The sequence below is a fragment of the Balearica regulorum genome, chromosome 10, assembly GCF_011004875.1.
Source record: "Balearica regulorum gibbericeps isolate bBalReg1 chromosome 10, bBalReg1.pri, whole genome shotgun sequence".
NCBI lineage: Eukaryota > Metazoa > Chordata > Aves > Gruiformes > Gruidae > Balearica > Balearica regulorum.
The window spans coordinates 4919299-4936328 of record NC_046193.1 but is presented as its reverse complement, the minus strand read 5'-3'; the positions used below and the strand labels follow the sequence as shown (position 1 = coordinate 4936328).

Sequence of the window (17030 nt, the reverse complement as noted above, 5' to 3'; positions counted from 1 at the left end):
CTGGTGTCTTTGATGGCGGTGCCAGTGTCACCTCCGCTCCCGGTGCCCCAGGGGCTCGTGGCCACCAGATCCGTCTCCCACGCGGGTCGGCGTGTGCACTGCCGGGGACGTGGTGTGCCGCGGCAGAGGGTGAAACCCGCCCAGTGGCCCCGGCGCGGCAGGCAGCGTGGGGCAGCTGGGGAGCTGGCGCCGGCCAGGCCCCTCGCGCACGCCTTGGCAGCCTGCCTCGCTGCTGAGCAGCAGGCGCCGGCGGCCCAGCGCGGCGGAGCAAGGCCCCATGGCCTCGGGAACGGACCGGGGCGCGGAGGTGGGCAGGGGAGGCCAGGGGGGGCTGCACGGGCGGACACAGCCCCGTTTTGGGGGGCGGGCGTGGGCAGAGGGGTGAGCTCACCCCCCCCACCAGCGTGCCTCTCCCCCCGCCCAGGCGGCCGGCAGCCCTGCCGCCTGCTACCGGGAGCTGAGACGATTCCCTGCCGTCACCCGCGCTGCCCTTTGCGCCGCCGTGGGGGGACAGAACTTCCTGCTCTACACCGGTGAGTCGCAGGCTCAGCCGCCCCGGTGCTCTTGGCCCGCGGGTCCAGTGCGGGCAGGCGCTGACGGCCGCCTCCCACAGAGTGCAGCCGGCCTGACCTCCCACGCCGCCAGCTCCTGCGCTTCAGCCGCCACTACAGCCTGCGCCGCACCGGCGATGGCGGCCTCGCTGTCAGCCGGGCAGCGCTCAGCACCGAGATCCACAACCAGTACGGCGTGGATAGGCTGCAGGATGGGGCAGCGTGGCCGGTGCCCGTGGCGTGGCCGGTGCCCGCGGCATGCTGCCCACCGCAGCCGTCCTCCCTTCTGCCCGCAGGCTCCTCAGCCAGGACTCGCCCACGGGGCAGCATCGCGCCGTGCTCAGCCGCTGCCCGCGGCGGGGCCACGAGCTGCTGGAGGTAATGCCAGCTGCCCCGGTCACGGCAGCCTTGGGGCTCGCCGGGGTGGCTGGAGTGCCAGCGCAGGGCGGTGGCCATGGTGTGCCGGTGCTGACCTCCCTCCCCACAGGTGTGGGGCAGCGGCGGGCGCAGCCACAGTGTGGACCTCACGGCTCTGGGGAAGCACGGGGAGGTCTACGTGGAGGGTACGGCCCCTACCTCACATCCCCTGCCCGCAACACAGGCGAGGGTGGCACCGGCAGCGGCCGCAGTGCCTGCCCGGTGCCCAGCTGTGCCTGCGCCAGGCTGGGCTTCGGCACCCTCGTACCGTGCCAGGGCCCTTCGCCTGTCTGGCCTGGTCCCACTCGGAGACGCGGCTGCTCTACGTCGCCGAGAAAAGCCGGCCTGAACCACGAGCCCCCTGCCCCTGGGATGTGCCGGGAGCAGCCATGCCGGTGGAGGAGGATGAGGATGAGGAGGTGGGTGCCACATACCCCATGAGTGCGCTGTGTGCCCCATGTGGCCGTGAGCATGCCACGCTTGCTGTAGTCATGCCACGTGCCCCATGAGCGTGCCGTTCGCCCCATGAGCGTGCCGTACACCCCATAAGTGTGCCGTACGCCCCACGAACGTGCCATGCATGGAGCCCCGTGTCTGGGGCCACTGGCTGTGGGGCTGTGCTGCAGGGCGAGCAGTTCGTGTACCGCGAGGACTGGGGGGAGGCGCTGAGCACCCGCAGCGTGCCCGTCCTCTGCGCCCTGGACCTGGAGGGCAGCAGCCTCTCGGTGCTGGAGGGCGTCCCGGAGCACCTCTCTCCCGGCCAGGTCAGGATGGGGTGCAGGGAGAGCCTCGGGGGGGGCCAGCCTGGGGCCAAGGGACGAGCCTGACTGTCACACAGGCCCTGTGGTCCCCGGATGACCGTGGCGTGGTGTTCGTGGGCTGGTGGCATGAGCCCTTCCGCCTGGGGCTGACCGCCTGCTCCAACAGGAGGTGGGTCCCCTCAGCATCCAGTGTTGTGCCGGGATGCCCGCGCCGTGCCGGCACGGTGGGGGTCGGCATGGCCGGGGGGCTCCGGATCGACCCGTGCCTCCTCCTCAGGTCGGGGATTTTCCACTTGGACCTGGCCAGCGGGTGCTGCGGTGAGCACGGGGGCCGCAGGGGGTGCCCTGGGGGTCCCCGGCGTGCTGACACCCTGTCACCTGCAGAGCTGCTGTCGGCCGAGCACGGTGCTGCCTTCTCCCCTCGGCTGAGCCCCGACGGCTGGCGCCTGCTCTACCTGGAGGGGGGTCTGGGGGGGCCGCACCGGCAGTGCCTGCGCCTGCGCATGGTGAGCGGGGCCCCGCGGGCACCGGGTGCGGTTATGCCACCCTGTGCTGCCGGTGTGGTACCCAGCCCGGGGTGTCACAGCCTCTCGCAGTGCCTGGCTGGGGCAGGGGGTGGGCTTGGTCCCCAAGCCCCTCTGCCTCAGTTTCCCCAGTGGGGCCCAATCCCTGACCTCCAGCTCTCCTCAGCTCACCTGGCAGACAAGGCAGACGGTGACGGTGCTCGACGTGGTGCAGGAGCCCACAGAGGGTGAGCGCGGCACAGTGGGCAGGGCTGGGCGCTGCCGGGTGGCTGGGACCCCCCCAGTGCAGGGTGCCCGTGGCCCCGGCTCGCTAGCGCTCGGCCCCACTCGCAGCCTTCGCCGGGATCTACACAGAGGTGCTGCCGCCATGGTGTTGGGCGGCCGACAGCCGTCGAGCCGTGCTGGGCACCCCGCAGCGGAGCCGCACGGTGAGCTCCGGGGCTGGGGAGGGGGGTCAGGGACGTGGCCCCTGCACCCTGTGGTGACGTGGCTGCCTGCGCTCTGCCCCCTCACAGGACCTGCTGCTCGTGGACACAGAGGCGGCCACCGTCACCAACCTGACAGCAGGTACGTGGCGCTGGGGCACCCACGGTGTCCCGGTGGCATCTGTGAGCAGTGGCATGCTCTCTGTCCTCAGGGTCACCTGAAGGGTCCTGGGAGCTGCTCACCCTCCAGTGGGACCTGCTGGTGGCCACCTGCTCGGCCCCACACCACCCCCCCAGCCTGGTGAGCAGAGCCCCGGCATCGCGCGGCACAGCGTGATACGGCACGGCGGCATGCAGCCAGGCACGGCACGGCACAGCGTGGCATGGCCAGGCACAGCGCGGCACGGCAAAGTGTGGTATGGCACAGTGTGGCATGGCATGACACAGCCTGGCACGGCACAGGTATTGCGTGGTATTGCACGGCACAGCCTTGGCAGGGCATGGCACAGCTTTGGCACGGCATAGTAAAGCACAGCACGGCGAGGCACAGCCAGCTACAGCATGGCATCGCACGGCACAGCGTGGCAAGGACCAGCAGAGCTCGGCACAGCATGCCAGGGCCAGGTACAGCGTGGCACAGCCAAGGATGGCACAGCACAGTTGTGCATGGCACAGCGTGGCACGGCGCAGGACGGCACCACGGAGCACTGGGACTGCAGGCGCACTGGGGCTGATTACAGCCCGGCAGGGCCGGCTGCCCTGGGTCAGGGGTGCCCCGGTGCCACCCAATGCCCGTCCCCAGGTGGTGGCGGTGCTGCCGCCGGCGGGCCGGGAGCTGCCCCTCTGCTGGGTGCCGGTGGAGGATGCCCCAACAGTGCCCGGTGTCGCCTGGAAGACCCTGACGGTCCGGCCGCCCTGCAGTGGGCAGAGCCCAGCTGCGCACGGTGAGCGCCTGGGGGCCCCCGCCGCACCTGGGTGCTGCCTGGGTGCCGGGGACCCTCAGGAGCGGGGGGGGGGGCAGGGTGCTGGCTGCCCGGGTGGTGGGTGCAGAGCGGGACCCCTTCCCTGGCGCAGGCACCCAGGCTTTCGAGGCCCTGCTGCTGAGCCCGCCGGATGGCATGGCACCGCACCCCCTCATCGTGTGCCCCCACGGTGAGTGAGGGGATGGCGGGGATGCCTTGGCAGCGCCGGTGGCAGCCCGGGTGACGTCCCCACTGGCCCCAGGTGGCCCCCACACCGTCTTTGACGCCCGCTGGCGCCCGAGCATGGCCGCACTGTGCCGGCTGGGCCTCGCTGTGCTCCTGGGTGAGTGCCGGGGAGCCCGGGGACACGCGGCCCCTGTGTCCCGCTGGAGACGCGGCACCCACGGCTCCCGTCTTCCCAGTGAACTACCGCGGCTCCCTGGGCTTCGGCCAGGCCAGCATCAGCTCCCTGCTGTCCCGCGTGGGTGAGCAGGACGTGGCAGACACCCAGGTGAGGTGTGCTGGGCTGGGGGTAGCCGGGGAGGGTGCTGGGGTCTGCTGATGGTGGGGTGCTGATGGTGGGTGCCCCACGGGTGCAGCTGGCGGTGGAGGAGGCGCTGCGCAGCGAGCCCCTGGACCCGCGCCGCCTGGCCCTGCTGGCTGGCTCCCACGGAGCCTTCATCGCCCTCCACCTCCTCGCCCGCGAGCCCGAGCGCTACCGAGCCTGCGCCCTGCGCAGCCCCGTCTCCAACCTGCCCGCGCTGCTGGGCACCTCCGACATCCCTGACTGGTGAGTGCCACCCCCCTGCCCCGTGCCGTGCCACCTTCCCGCGGCACCCACCAGCACCTCCATGCCGCAGGCGCTACACCTCCCTGGGGCTGCCCTACTCCTTCGAGCGGGTGCCCCGTGCTGAGGAGGTGGCCACCATGCTGCTGCGCTCGCCCATCGCCCAGGCAGCCCAGGTAAGGCAGGGGCAGGATGGGTGTGGGGTGCGGGGTGCCGGGCACCCACCGCCGGCTGTGCCACAGGTACGGACGCCGGTGCTGCTGTGCGTGGGTGCCCGGGACCGTCGCGTCAGCCCCACGCAGGCGCTGGAGCTGTACCGGGTGCTGCGGGCCAGGGGGGTGCCTGTGCGGTGAGTGGGGCGCAGGGGCACGGGAGCGGGGAGGGAGCCCCAGGGAGCCGGCTGAGCACCCCCCGTCCCATCCCGCCCGCAGGCTGCTGTGGTACCCGGAGGGCGGCCATGCGCTGGCCGGCGTGGAGATGGAGGCCGATGTCTTCAGGAACTGCGCCCGCTGGCTCCTCCGGCACCTGGGGCAGCCCCGGCAGGACGGGATGGGACGGCACAGACCCTAGCGCCCACGGTGGCCCTGCGGCTGTGCCAGCCCCGGGGTGACCACCAGCCCTGGGGACCGCACCAGGACCAGAGGAGGACGGAGCAACTGTAGCCGGGGGTAGAATGGGATGTGGGTTGGGGTTTGGCGCTGAATAAACGTGCGAGACCCTGTGCAGTGCCCACCCTCGTGGCCGTGGCCGGGCCTTTATTGCGCGGCGGCGGCTGTGCCAGGCTGGGGCTGAGCCGGCTCAGCCCATCTTCATCACCTTGTGGATCCAGTCGACGTAGAGGGAGACGCGGATGAAGAGGGCGGGCTGGTCGGTGCGGGCGCAGACGCGGGAGGGGGTGATCACCCCCTCCAGCACCCAGCAGTCGGCGGTGAGGCAGGCCAGCGGACCCCCGTAATCTCCCTGCGGCACCCGGAGAGTGGCGTCACTGCGGTTCTGGTGCCCGCGGGCTCCCCGAGGCAGCGGTCCGCAGCCTGGCTCACCTCACAGGCCCCCACGCCGGCACGCAGCGGGGCGGTGCACAGCTCGCTCTCCTTCAGGCGCCCGCGCAGCGCCATGTTGCACTCACCGTGGGCCAGCACGGGCAGCCGTGCCACATTCAGCACGCTGCCGTCTGCCGTGCCTGCGGGCAGCGAGCACGGGGGGAAGCGGATGCACGGGCGGGGGATAACGTGGCAGGGGGCCGGCACAGGCAGGGGGCTGCTGCGGCAGAGGGTGCCGTGGGTGGTCGGATGCCGTGGGTGGGGGCACACAGCATGCCAGGTGCCCTCACAGGGGGTACCACGGGCAGGGGAAGTTGTGGGCAGGGGAATGCTGTCACAGGGGAGTGTAGGGGCAGGGGGATGCTGTGGGCAGGGGGATGCTGTGGGCAGGGGGATGCCGTGGAAGGGGGATGCCGTGGAAGGGGGATGCTGTGAGCAGGGAAATGCCAGGGACCCGGCGATGCTGCGGGCAGGGGGATGCCGCAGGCAGGGGGATGCCATTGCAGGGCAGTGGTGCAGGCAGGGGATGCCGTCGCAGGGGACAGCCTGGCAGGGGCTGCCTGCGGCGGGTACCTCTGGTTTCCCCCCAGCCGGCGATCTCACAGACGGTGCCCGTGGGCACGACGTAGCGCTCGGGCGGCAGGCAGATCAGGGCCACACGCCTGTTCAGAGCAGCCGGCCTGGGGCGAGAAGGGAGGTGGGACGTGGTGCCAGCCTGGCCAGCAGCAGGGCACGGCAGGGGCTGGGGCACGGCCGCTCACCTCGCCAGCTTCAGCATCACCAGCTGGGACTCGGAGGGGCCGCAGAAGATCCGCACGATGGGGATGCTCTGCTGGTCGGGGTCCCCGGGGCCGGGGTCCTTGAAGAGCGTCCCCAGCTGCACCTCGTAGCCCGCCAGGTCGGCGTCACTGCGGGACGGGGACGTGAGGGCACGGGGGGGGTCCCGACTCCCCGCGCCCCGGCCCTGGCCTTACCAGGAGGAGAAGCACTGGCGCGTGCTGATCACCCACTGCTCCTTCACCAGGGATCCCCCGCAGAAGTGCACACCGGCCCTGCAGGGACGGCGGGGTGAGCTCCCGGGGTGGGGGGGATGCTGGCCGTGTGATGGTGCAGGAGGGATGCCCGCTCACCGGTTGCGGATGCTGACGGTCCAGGGTGAGTTGCCGGGCTGGCCGCCGACGATGCGTCCTTTCCACTGCAGCCTCTCATCCCGCCGGCCGCACTGCTCAAACGCCACCGCGTCTGCGGGCAGGGTGGGCGTCAGCTGGGGTCGTGCCGGCAGCACCCGCCCCGCGGCACCCACCCGGCACCCGCGGGATCCCACCTGTGTTCTCCAGGATGGAGGGCACCGTGTTGCCGGCTGTGGAGAGAAAGCAGAGGGTGGCATCGGGGTGGGACCCAGCCACCCTGGGGGGGGACCAAAATCACCCCAGGCGGTGGCTGGGGACCCCCCCGGGTCTGCAGGGCGTGGGTAGGGGCTCACAGCAGGGCTTGATGGCGCAGTAGTCGAAGGGGGTGCGGGGGTCCATGGTGTAGCACCAGGGACCGTGGCTGTCGTTATCGGGGTTGCGGCAGTAGTTCTTCTCCAGGTGTGCCTCAGGGTGGGTGACGGGCGAGATGCTGCCGGGATGAAGTCACCCTCACCATCCCCGTCCCCGCACGCTGTCCCCCGGCACGCTCCCTCACACACTCACTGCGGCACGTGGGGCGTCTGGGCAGCCCACGGCTGGCAGGTGATGCCCTTGCGCGTCTTGCTGACGTGGCCGCGGTAGCGCTCGCCGTGGCCGTGGTAGCACTCTGGGGACGGGCAGGGAGGGCTGGCACCCCCGGCAGGCACCCTGGGGGCGGGTGCCCGGGGGCGGCTCACCTTGGGTGCCCAGCTCATCGGGGCAGCGGCGGATGTGGAAGCAGAAGGCGATGCGGATGGTGGGGCGGTCGGTGAAGCACCACGGTGCCTCCGAGCCATCGGGGTTGCGGCAGTAGTTCTCCTGCAGGTCCCTGGTGAAGCGGCTGCGTGGGTGCCCCCCTCCCCCAGCCCGCACCCATGGGTGATGCCCACCACCATCCTCCCTGGGCACATCCCCCCCCCGCCCCCTTACTTGCACGGGTACTTTTCGGGCACAAAGTGGTGCCGGTGGGGGGTCTGGGCATCCCAGCGCTGGCAGGGGATCCCCGACACGGTGACATTCACCCGGCCCCGGTAGCCTTCGCCCTTGCCCCTGAAGCAGCTGGTGGAGATGTTGAGGGGCCGCGGGCGTTTCTCTGCTTGCGTGGCCAGAGAAGGGCAGGGTTAGGGTGGCACGCGGGACCCCCGGTCCCAGTTGCGCAGTGACACCGGCGGGGACTTACTGCAGAGGCGGATGCGGCAGTACTCGCGCTCCCGCTCAGGGTCGGTGGTGTAGCACCAGGGCCGCTCGGAGCTGTCGGGGTTGCGGCAGTAGTTGTCGTCCAGCCCCTTGTCGGGGTACCTGGGCCGGAGACGGGGAGCGGCGGTTGAGGGTTGCACGGCTGCCCCGGCACCTGGCATGGCCGGGGCGACCGTGCGCTCCCTGGGGCCAGGGGCTGGTACTTGTCGGGGTGGTAGGGGTGCTTGTGCGGGTGCTGCAGGTCCCAGCGCTGGCACTCCGTCCCCGACTCGGTGTGGTCCACGGCACCGCGGTACTCCTCCCCGTTGCAGGTCATGCAGACGGCTGCCGACACCCAGGGGGGCTCAGCAAGCAGTGTGGGGGGGGGGACACAACACAGGACAGGGCACCCCGGGCCATGGCGCTCACCATCCTCACACTTCTTGATGCCGCAGCTCTGGTGCCGGACGTTGGGGTCAACGGTGTAACACCACGGGCCCCGCTTGTCCCGGTCAGGGTTTCGGCAGTAATTCTCCTCCAGCCCGTTGCGGGGGGACGGCAGGAACCTGCCGGCAGCAGGGTGGGTAGGAGGGCTCCTGGGAGCCCCTCGCCCCGGGGTGGGCGCAGCCACAGTGCTGCACCACCCCTGGGCAGTGCCATTGCCCCCTGCTGTCCCCATTGCCCCCACGCTGGCCCCAGCCCGTTCCCTGTTGCCCCACGCTGCTCAGGGCCACCAGCGGGTGCCACGGGGCAGCCAGGGACACGGGGGCACCTGTGGTCGTGGGGTGTCGTGGCTTGCCAGTGCTGGCAGCGCAGACCCTTCTCCGTTGTGGCCCGCGTGCCACGGTAGCTGGTGCCGTCAGCCACGATGCAGTCCCGCAGGTAGTCTGGGCAGAGCCGGGGACCACGTCAGAGCCGAGCCAGGACACGTGGGCGGGGGGGGGGGAAGGGTCCTGTGCCGGGTGGCCTGCGCCCAGTCTGTGGTGTCCCTGTGCCACCCGCGGCACCAGCCCACCTTTCTTCTGGTACAGGTCATAGTGGATGTTCTTCTGCAGCTGGACGCGGGGCGAGTGCTGGGTCCAGGGCAGCGGCTGGCACAGCTGGCTCTGCCGGTCATGGTGGAAAGCCCTGGGAGGTACAGCGGGAGTCTGGTGTGACGCCCTGCGGGGCCAGGACCCACGGGACCCTGGGGGGGGGGGGGCACACGCAGGGGCACCCAGCATCCCAGCGCACGGAGCGACCCCGGTGTCGTGGCCCCCTGCGCTCCCACCTGCCCCGCGGCGGCGCCGCGTCCCGCTCACCGGCAAGCCAGGCTGGCGGCGCAGCGCTGCGCACACTGCTCCGCAGAGCCCCGCTCCGGCGGCGGCGGCCGTGGGTCCGTGGGCTCTGCCAGCAGCTCGGTGGCTCGCAGGCGCTGGAAGTCATTGAGGGGTGAGCGGTGGCCTGGGGAATGCGGCAGGAGCTCAGCGCCCCGTGGGGCCAGAGCGCGGACACCCGGGCCCTGAGGAGCACGGGACCCCCCGCCCCACGGAGCGCAGGATCCGTGTCCTGGGGGGGCAGGAGGGCCCCTGGCACCCGCTGCAGCCCCCCGGCTCCCGCTACCCCCCTCTGCCACGTAACAGGGCAGCGGCCTGCAGGCTCCCGGCCTGGCCCCTAGGCCTGCCTAGGCCCTGCGCCGCCCCACGCCCTCCAGCCCCACGGCGGCCCCACGGGGCCCTACCTGAGCCGAGGGCCGCGGCCAGGGCGAGCAGGACCCCCAGCACGGGCTGCATGGCGGATGCCCCGCGTCCCCGGGCGGCTGGAGCGCCGGGCCGGCCCCAAGCAAATATTTGCCCGCGGGCCCGGGGCCAGCGGGGCCGGGGTCACCCCGCGGCGGGGCCGCACGTGGGGCGCGGGGCGGGGCCTGCGGGGCGCGGGGCGGGGCTTCGGGCACGGGGGCGGGGCCGGCGGGCAGCGTGGGGCGGGGCTTGGCGCGAGGCCAAAGGGGCGGGGCTGTGGCGGCGGGGCGGGGCCGCGTGGGACGGCCGCAGGGCGCGCGGGGGGGGTGGGGGTGGGAAGGCGGGGCCGCGCGCGGCCAGGTGGGGCGGGGCGGAGGGGGCGGGACAGGCGCTGGCTCTGAGCGCCGATTGGCCGCGGCGCGCTCGTGCCGCCGGTTGCTAAGCGCCCCGCGCCCCTCCCCCAGGTACGTGCCCGCGCGGGGTCGCGCTCGCGCCGCGCCGCCCGCTCGGTGCGTCGGGGCCGCTGGCGGCGAGAGCCGGCGGGGAGCGGCCTCCGGGCCCGGCCGTCGCACGGTGAGGGGCCGCGGGGACGGGGACGGGGACGGGGGCCGGGGCGGGCGGACCGGCCGGTCGGTCGGTCGGTCGGTCTCCGCCCGGCGGCGCGGGGCTGCGGCGGCACCTGCCGGGCCGCCCTGCCCTTGGCCTAGCAGGCGGGCCGGGGCCGGGAACGGCGGCGCGGCCTGGGTAGAGGCGCGGCGGGCCCGGGCCTCCCGGTGCGCGGGTAGCGGGGCGGCTCGGCGGGGGCGGCTCGGCGCCGCCTCAGCCTCGGCGCACCCTCCGCGGCCTGCCGGGGTCGGGCGCGGGCGGCGGCCCGGGCTGGCTGCGGGGTCCGGCGCCGCTGTCCCCGTCGTGCCGCGCTTCCCTCCTCCTCCTCCTGCTCGTTGTTTTCCCGCCGGGGCCGCTGCTCGGGCGCCGTCTGGGGCCTGGGTGGGAGCCGCGCCCAGGGGGTGCCCGGCGGGGCCGGCCCTGCCGGCGGGCGGGAGGCGGAGCGGGCCCGGCCCGGGGCTCCGAGCGGCTGGGCTGGCTCGGGCTGTACCGGGCGAGGCGTGGGGGCTCCGCCGCGGGGGCGGTGGGAACGGCCCAGGTGCTGGCGGTGGCGGCAGCCGGTCCCTGGATGTGCCGTGGATCCCGGCCTGTGTGTGCCGGAACCCCCGCGGGCTTCCCGGGCTCGGCCCGGCGGGGTGCGCGGGAACCAGGCGGCTCTCCCCGCTCACCGGGGACCGGCTTGGCTCCGGGAGAGCGCAGGTGGGTTCCCGGGTAGCGGGCGGGGGCCCCTCGGGGTACCGCTCCCCTGGCAGGCCCGGGCGCGGGTGGCAGGGCAGCCCCGCGGCTCTCGGCCCCGCTTCGGGACAGGCCGGTCTCGCAGGGGGCTCCGTGGGGCCCCGTGGGTTGACCCTGGGGCTCGGCCCTGCGAGCGCGGCCGGCGGCAGAGGCTTTCCCGCCTGTAACAGACCCACACTCAAACTTTTATCTTTAGTCAGCGGTGCGGGTGACTACATGTATGTAAATAGTTCTGCTGCGTGAAATAAATAAATAAATATATAAATGCGGAATATTCCTTGTGGCCTCCTGGGCTCCTCAGAAGCAACAGGCTGTGGAGCGGCTCGCCCCAGTCTCCAGCGCCCGTCAAGTCGGCGGGCCTGAATTTAGCAAGTTTTGCCACGGGTTTGGAAACTGCTCGTGTGTGGTTTTAGAGGTTAACCTGGTCTCCGCCGCTCGCGGGTGGGAGGGTGCGGGCGGGGGGACGGGAGGGTGCGGGCAGGGGGGTGTGGGAGGTGGGCAGCGGGGCTCGCAGGCACTCCCTGAGGTGCTGCGTCTCCCTTGGTGCTGGAGCTTTGGGCTCGTAGGCTTGAGAAAATGGCACTGACATCGCTCGCCTGTCCAAAATGAAACGAAAATCCTCTTTTTGTATGAAAAGACCAGATATTCACTTATCTTTGCTCAGCTCCTCCAGGCAGGGTCGTCTTTCCACATGCCTGTTGCATGACGGGCTGCTAGCATCTCTTGCCTTGGGAATACTGTCCTTAACAAAATTTGTTATTTAACTTTCTATATGGAATGCTGTCTCTTCCCATGTTTAGCTTTACAGATTCCTTTCCTTGCTTTAAGACTTTCTAATTCAGCATAGGTTTCTTCACACAGTCTCTGCCGCTATTCCCAGCATCCTAAACCACTTATTCATTCTTCCCGATGCTTGTCATTGAGCTCTTCTATCCTAAATATAGGGTAGTATGCCAACGGGAGAAGCTTGAGAGCAAGCTGAAGTGCTGGGAACACCACTGTTTACTCAGAGGAGTAATCAGCAAAGCCTGGCTGATTCCAGGTCGCGCCGTCTTCTTGCTGCAGGAGTTTGCGCTCACTTCTTTGGGAGCTGGCACGAATTCTTGAATAACTAGAAGATGTTGACTGCACATGCTAGCGTAGAAATACCCATTTCTTTCAGCATTGTGTAAACCGAGTAGTGAATTCTGCTTAATTGTTGATACTGGGCGTGGAGAATTGGCAAAAGCTGTGGGGCCGATATCGGTAAAGGTGTTCTGCGCCTCGCTGTGTACCGGTAGGTTTTGTATGGTATTTGTTAACCCCGAGCGTTTCTCTGATTTTAGAAATGGCTGGTACTGATTGTGCTAACTCGAGTGCTGCTTATCCGCTTCCTTCTCCTCTGGTCTCTCACTGCCCGGTGCGCCGAGCTCGGCTGCTATGAGAAATGAAGGAGGACGCGTGACAGGTAGAGACCTCTCGCCTGCTTCAGTGGTAAAGTGTGTGGTTAGAATTGGCTCAGAGCTCTGCCCGTGACTCGTCTTCCATGGACGGCTGGTCTGGAGGAATTCTCGCCTGTCTCTTGTTGCCAGAGCTGTACTCTGGCAGTGAGGGGGTAATGTCGGAGGGAGCGCTGCTGCGTCCTGGCTCGTGCGAGCGAGTGTGCCAGCTGACGAGCCTGAGAGGTGCTTTGCACTAAAGACCGGTGGTCCCGCTCGGCTCTGATGGAGAAGAGGACTGTGCGGGCGCAGCAGTGGGGTCCTGTGGGAATTTTCATGCTTTAGTGTCCGCGGCACAAGTGTGAGATGCAGTGTGTTGTCAGCCTAGCAGAGAAGGCGTGATGTTCTGCCCTGGCAGGAGTGTTGTTGCTCAACAGTAGGAACTGTGTCTCCTTGTCTTTTCTCTGTCCCTTGGACAGGTAAGGGGAGAGATCGTCCTGGAGAGATACCAGGGTGCTCTGCCAGCCTGGGGAGGAACTCCAGCTGACAGCAGTAAAACAGCCTGTCTCGTTTCGGCAACGACAGCTATCTTAAAAGTTGCGTTGCAGGGAGGATTTTGGATGCTTTGTGCCTTTCCTCTTGTTAGCTGAGGAAATAGTACAGAAGATTTAATTCTAGTAATGATTAATTTGAATGAGGAAAATGCAAACTCTGAATTCTCCTTGGGCAAACAGGGTTCGTGTAAATAAATGCCTCCGGCGTTCTTTGTGGTGCTTGTAGACTGTCTACCAATTGCTTCTGGTCTCTTGCTGAATCGGTGGGAGGCTGTTGCTACTTGAGCTCCCAGTACTTCGGTGGTGATTTGGACGAAATACAAATAAACACAGTTGTACTGACCTAGCATATCGGAGCCCTTGGTATGCTGAAAATATTTGTTCTTAGGATGTTTGTGCAGTCTGGAGAGCTCTGTACCTTAAACCCAATTCATGAAGGACTGTGACCATGTTTCAGCTGTGAAAAATAAAAGATCAACCCAAAGAACCTGGGCTTTTAGGGCTTGTTCTGTGAGATTTGAAGAAGTTGGAGCAAACTACGAAGGTGCTGCTGGATGGAAAGTTAATATATTAACCTGCATGAATACACCGGGTAGGTGCATTTCCTAGTCTAGTGCCTTTTTTCTATCTGTGCATCTCTCTGTGCTTATCTGTTGGCTTAAACTGTCTCTGGTTCAGCTTTTCTGGGATAAAACTTTAGCTTGCCAGTGGGAAAGATGGTTGTATATATTTGATGTTACTGCTTTCTTTGTCGTTGCATTTTTCACGAGTATCTGAGCTGATCTGCTGGTGTAACACTGGCCAAAGGAGATGGTCCAAGTCCCCTGGCCAGGCAGGCCCGCTCCCTTCCTCTCGCAGGTGCCTACCGGGCCCGTGAGCCGATCGCCTGGGGACCAGCAGAAGGCTCTGGCTTTCTGGAAGACTCCCTGGCTCTTGCACATGGTTTGTGAGCTGTTCTGCTGCTCACGGGTGTCCGATGAGGAGGTGAGCAGCATGGCTTTGTTTGGGGTGTCGGGAGGCAATGGGGGCCTCCCTCTTCTCTTGGCAGTGACCTGCTTGGATGGGTAGATGTGTCTTGAAACCACAGCCTGAATTAAAGCTGGAGCTTCTTGCTCGATGGTGGCTTCTGCCTGAGTTGTTAGCTGGGAGGTAAGTGATATAAGGCACCCTGGGGATGCACCCGGTTTTCCCAAATGCCGTGTCCTGCTCAAGGTCACCACAAGCCAGCAGTGCTGGTTTCTGGGAGCCAGGTTCGCTGTTTTTGGAGAGGAGAGGTCCGACCTCATGACACATGGTTGTGGCTGTGGAGTTTGCAGTTGTTTTGCTGAGCTGATCTTTTTTTTTTTTCCCCCCGGGTTAACTTTCTGCAAATTAGTAACCAGAATTGTCCATGGAAGGAGCTTGTCAGCACCCTGGCCGTGCAGGTGGAGAGGAATCAAGGCCCAGCATGGAGGAGGAGGGAGAGGTGGGCACCATCCCTGTGCTGGAGAACGGTGGGTTAGCTCAGGACAAGCAGTCACCCCAGCCAGCCTCCTGGCTTGATGCTCTTGAAAGGGCCCTTCTCTTCCCCTGCTTTTCAGCTGTGCCCTCTTGCCTCCTCCCACATGCCAGCTGTGGTGCTGAGCTGATGCACTGATGAACTGATCCTGCTAACTTGGCATAGAATTCTTCTTTTTTTGAGCTTGACCCTTTCTCCACTGGTTTAGCAAAGTGGTCAGGAGAGGAGCCATGGTATTGGCAGACCTCTCCCTTCAGATGGTGCTCTGAGCCATAATGGGTATTTTCTTCTTCAGGGTTGAGTTGTCCCCCTGGTTTCATTGTCCTGAGAGTATCCTCTAGGCCCTGGAGAGCAATTCTTGGGGGGATTCAAGATACGTTATCTCTGGCAGACCTTCACATGCAGAGGCTGGGGCTTGGAAACAGCAGTAGAACTTGTTCCAGCCCCGCAGGTGGTCAGTGTTCAGCTTTGGTTTGGCTTTTCTTTAGAAAGACAGGCTCCTAGCTTCATCTGACCTGTGAAGATAGATTTGAATGAAGGTTTCACTGATGAGTTCTCCTTTCTTTCCCTTTTCTTGTGTTGTGGTCTCACCACAGTGCTCAGCTATGGCATTTGTCATCATCGCAACCCCAAATAAGGGTATGGTGTGTGTTTGCTACTGTGCTTTCTGAGAAGGGCTCAACTCGTAGCGGGTTATGTGGGCAGCTTCAGAAATATTTTGGATTCTGGCTTCTCAGAGCTTTCCAACAAATTGGCTTAGAAACCTCTTCACGTGATTCTTGATTTTGCAAATACTCCTCGGTGAGGACCTGACGAGCGGCATTCCTCCCCTCCCTCCTCAGGGGCTGAAAAAGTGATTACGGGAGAGGTTCCAGTTTACTCTAGCATAGTTACAGGTCACACGAGTGCTGAATGCATATAGGCGATGAATTCACACTGGGTCTTGTCTATTTTTTGAACTACACTGTACATTTAGACTTCAGAAAGCTTAATCTTCTGTGAAGTGTGTTCCTTAAGGGTGGGGATTAGCATTCAGTAATTTTGATGAGAGTTTCCAGTGGCAGATACTGATCATTTTATATCAGTCCCAGGGGCTAGGCATTGATTTTGGATGAGCTGGAGTAAGAAGAGGCTGGTCGGTAGTTTGAACCAGCAGTTTTCCACTTGAGTGGTGAATTATGACAAGCGATGTGAAAGCCTCGTGCCCTTGTCACAGCTTCAGATCGCGATGTAGGGGGCTGTCTGTGCTGTTGGTCCCTCGTAGGGTGGCACTGCTTGCTTCTCGTCGCACAGGCTTCTTCCTCTTCCTTGTGCAAGGTCAGTCCCCAAATGGACTCTGCCAGGCTCTTTGGGAAACACGTCTCTTCCCAGAGCTCCCGTGAGGTCCCGGAAGGATTTCTTCCTGCGTGGGGCTTTTCGATTACAGGGGAGAGGGACCAAGAGTGGTAGACAAAAACAATCCCTGTCTCTAGCACTCGGTTATTCAGCAGTCCAGGATGCTGTTCAGATACCGCTTTAATCGGAACAGAAAGAGTTGCTGAGGTTTTCCAGTATGGCTTCTGCACTTCTCCCCTAAACTTATTCTTAAAGCCAGCCCTTCAGTACTGCTCTGTCGCTGAGAGTTTTTCTTCTACAGCGAGGAAAAGTTTCATCTTCTCTAAATCTTGTTGAAATAATGGTGTCGAAATGAAAGGTGAGATCTTTGTGTTGTGGCTGCTGGGATTCCTACAGGAAGGCCTTACACAGTGTGGACTTCGGGGTGGGTAGGGAGAGGCGCTTTGAGCCAGGAGGCAGAAAAAGATAGGAACTGCTACTGAATGCTTTGGGGCTTTTTTCCTCTGAGGAAAAGACCTTCCCTCTAGATCGGCTTTCTCTGAGAGTAAGTAATTTGCTTTTCCCAAAGTTAAGGGATTCTTCTAATAAAATGGTCTGGCAGTTGTCTACAGCATTTGATGCTAGTGGAAAATCTGGCATGATGATTTTGATGTTGGGATTGTATTGATAAGAATATTTGAGGCTGCAATGATTCCCCATTCGTGTCCCTTAGACTTTCTAGTTAAGTCTTGGTATCTGTGGAGTGTCAGAGCTCTCTGCTAAAAGAGCCCATTCCTGCATGAAGAACCATGCATGGTGTTTTCCCACCCCAAAGGAAATATTTCCAGTGGAATTTTTATGATACTGCCTGAGGCCAGCATTGGAGAATAAAAGGTGTTTATTTTAAAACCTTCACTGAATTAAACTTTGCAGGATCCTACCGGGAAGATGCACAGAATCAGTGTAACTGTGTGTCTTTTTCTCTAAAAAATTAGACTTCTCTTTCTACAGACCCAGGGTAAAGACTGGCTGGGGATAAGGATGGGACTGTGCCGGTTCAAAGAGAGATCTTCCTCTAGCATTTTTCCTAAAATTTAAAACCCCCTTGTACATCCACTCCCAAAATCTTCAGCATCCTTCCTTTCTCCTGCATCCTTTACAGGGTTCCTGTGGAATAAAGCGTCAGGAATAGGGCAGTAAATGTTATTTTAGTTAGTGTGCCGGTCAGATCAGGTGTTTTTCAGGCTGGGCACTAATGTCTTTTTGTTGGTGGCAGCAAGACAGAAGTAATTTGGACTAACGATCTCGTGCAATCTAACATAAAGGTGTGGGCTGTTTGGCCAAAATGTGAAGCTTTGTGTCCTCTGCGTGCGGG

At 64.7% G+C, this 17030-nt stretch overlaps 3 protein-coding genes across 5 annotated transcripts in view; 2 read left to right on the top strand and 1 right to left on the bottom strand.

Moving 5' to 3' along the window:
* The first annotated feature begins 16 nt into the window (after positions 1-16).
* LOC142603265 (acylamino-acid-releasing enzyme-like) lies at positions 17-5134 on the top strand. Its single transcript, XM_075762842.1, has 22 exons — positions 17-307; positions 425-533; positions 614-740; positions 848-929; positions 1039-1114; positions 1245-1387; positions 1595-1732; positions 1807-1898; positions 2007-2047; positions 2114-2235; positions 2420-2480; positions 2587-2681; positions 2769-2820; positions 2891-2979; positions 3481-3622; positions 3753-3830; positions 3903-3983; positions 4063-4151; positions 4240-4430; positions 4501-4603; positions 4670-4776; positions 4859-5134. Exons 1-22 carry the CDS (start codon positions 278-280, stop codon positions 4995-4997), a joined length of 2187 nt encoding a protein of 728 aa, XP_075618957.1. The 5' UTR covers positions 17-277; the 3' UTR covers positions 4998-5134.
* Positions 5135-5144: 10 nt separating this feature from the next.
* Positions 5145-9726, bottom strand: MST1 (macrophage stimulating 1). 2 transcript variants are annotated; one of them, XM_075762837.1, is made up of 18 exons: positions 9533-9726; positions 9114-9255; positions 8828-8940; positions 8585-8699; positions 8242-8378; positions 8037-8157; positions 7817-7935; positions 7567-7732; positions 7335-7465; positions 7162-7264; positions 6951-7087; positions 6792-6827; positions 6598-6709; positions 6442-6519; positions 6229-6375; positions 6041-6147; positions 5468-5607; positions 5145-5387 (listed from the first exon to the last, which is right to left on the bottom strand). In XM_075762837.1, the coding sequence occupies exons 1-18, from the start codon at positions 9582-9584 to the stop codon at positions 5226-5228; spliced, it is 2118 nt and encodes a 705-aa protein (XP_075618952.1). In that variant the 5' UTR covers positions 9585-9726; the 3' UTR covers positions 5145-5225. The 2 variants fall into 2 exon arrangements, with proteins under 2 accessions (XP_075618952.1, XP_075618953.1); XM_075762838.1 differs by having other exon boundaries at positions 7567-7729.
* Positions 9727-9973: 247 nt separating this feature from the next.
* DAG1 (dystroglycan 1) overlaps positions 9974-17030 on the top strand; it is a 52519-nt gene continuing 45462 nt past the window's right edge. The window contains exon 1 of one of the 2 annotated variants that reach the window (XM_075762829.1): positions 9974-9994. The gene's annotated coding sequence lies outside the window, so the exon portion shown is untranslated. Of the gene's footprint in view, positions 10104-17030 lie in introns of both variants that reach the window. The other variant, XM_075762828.1, reaches the window with a different exon arrangement.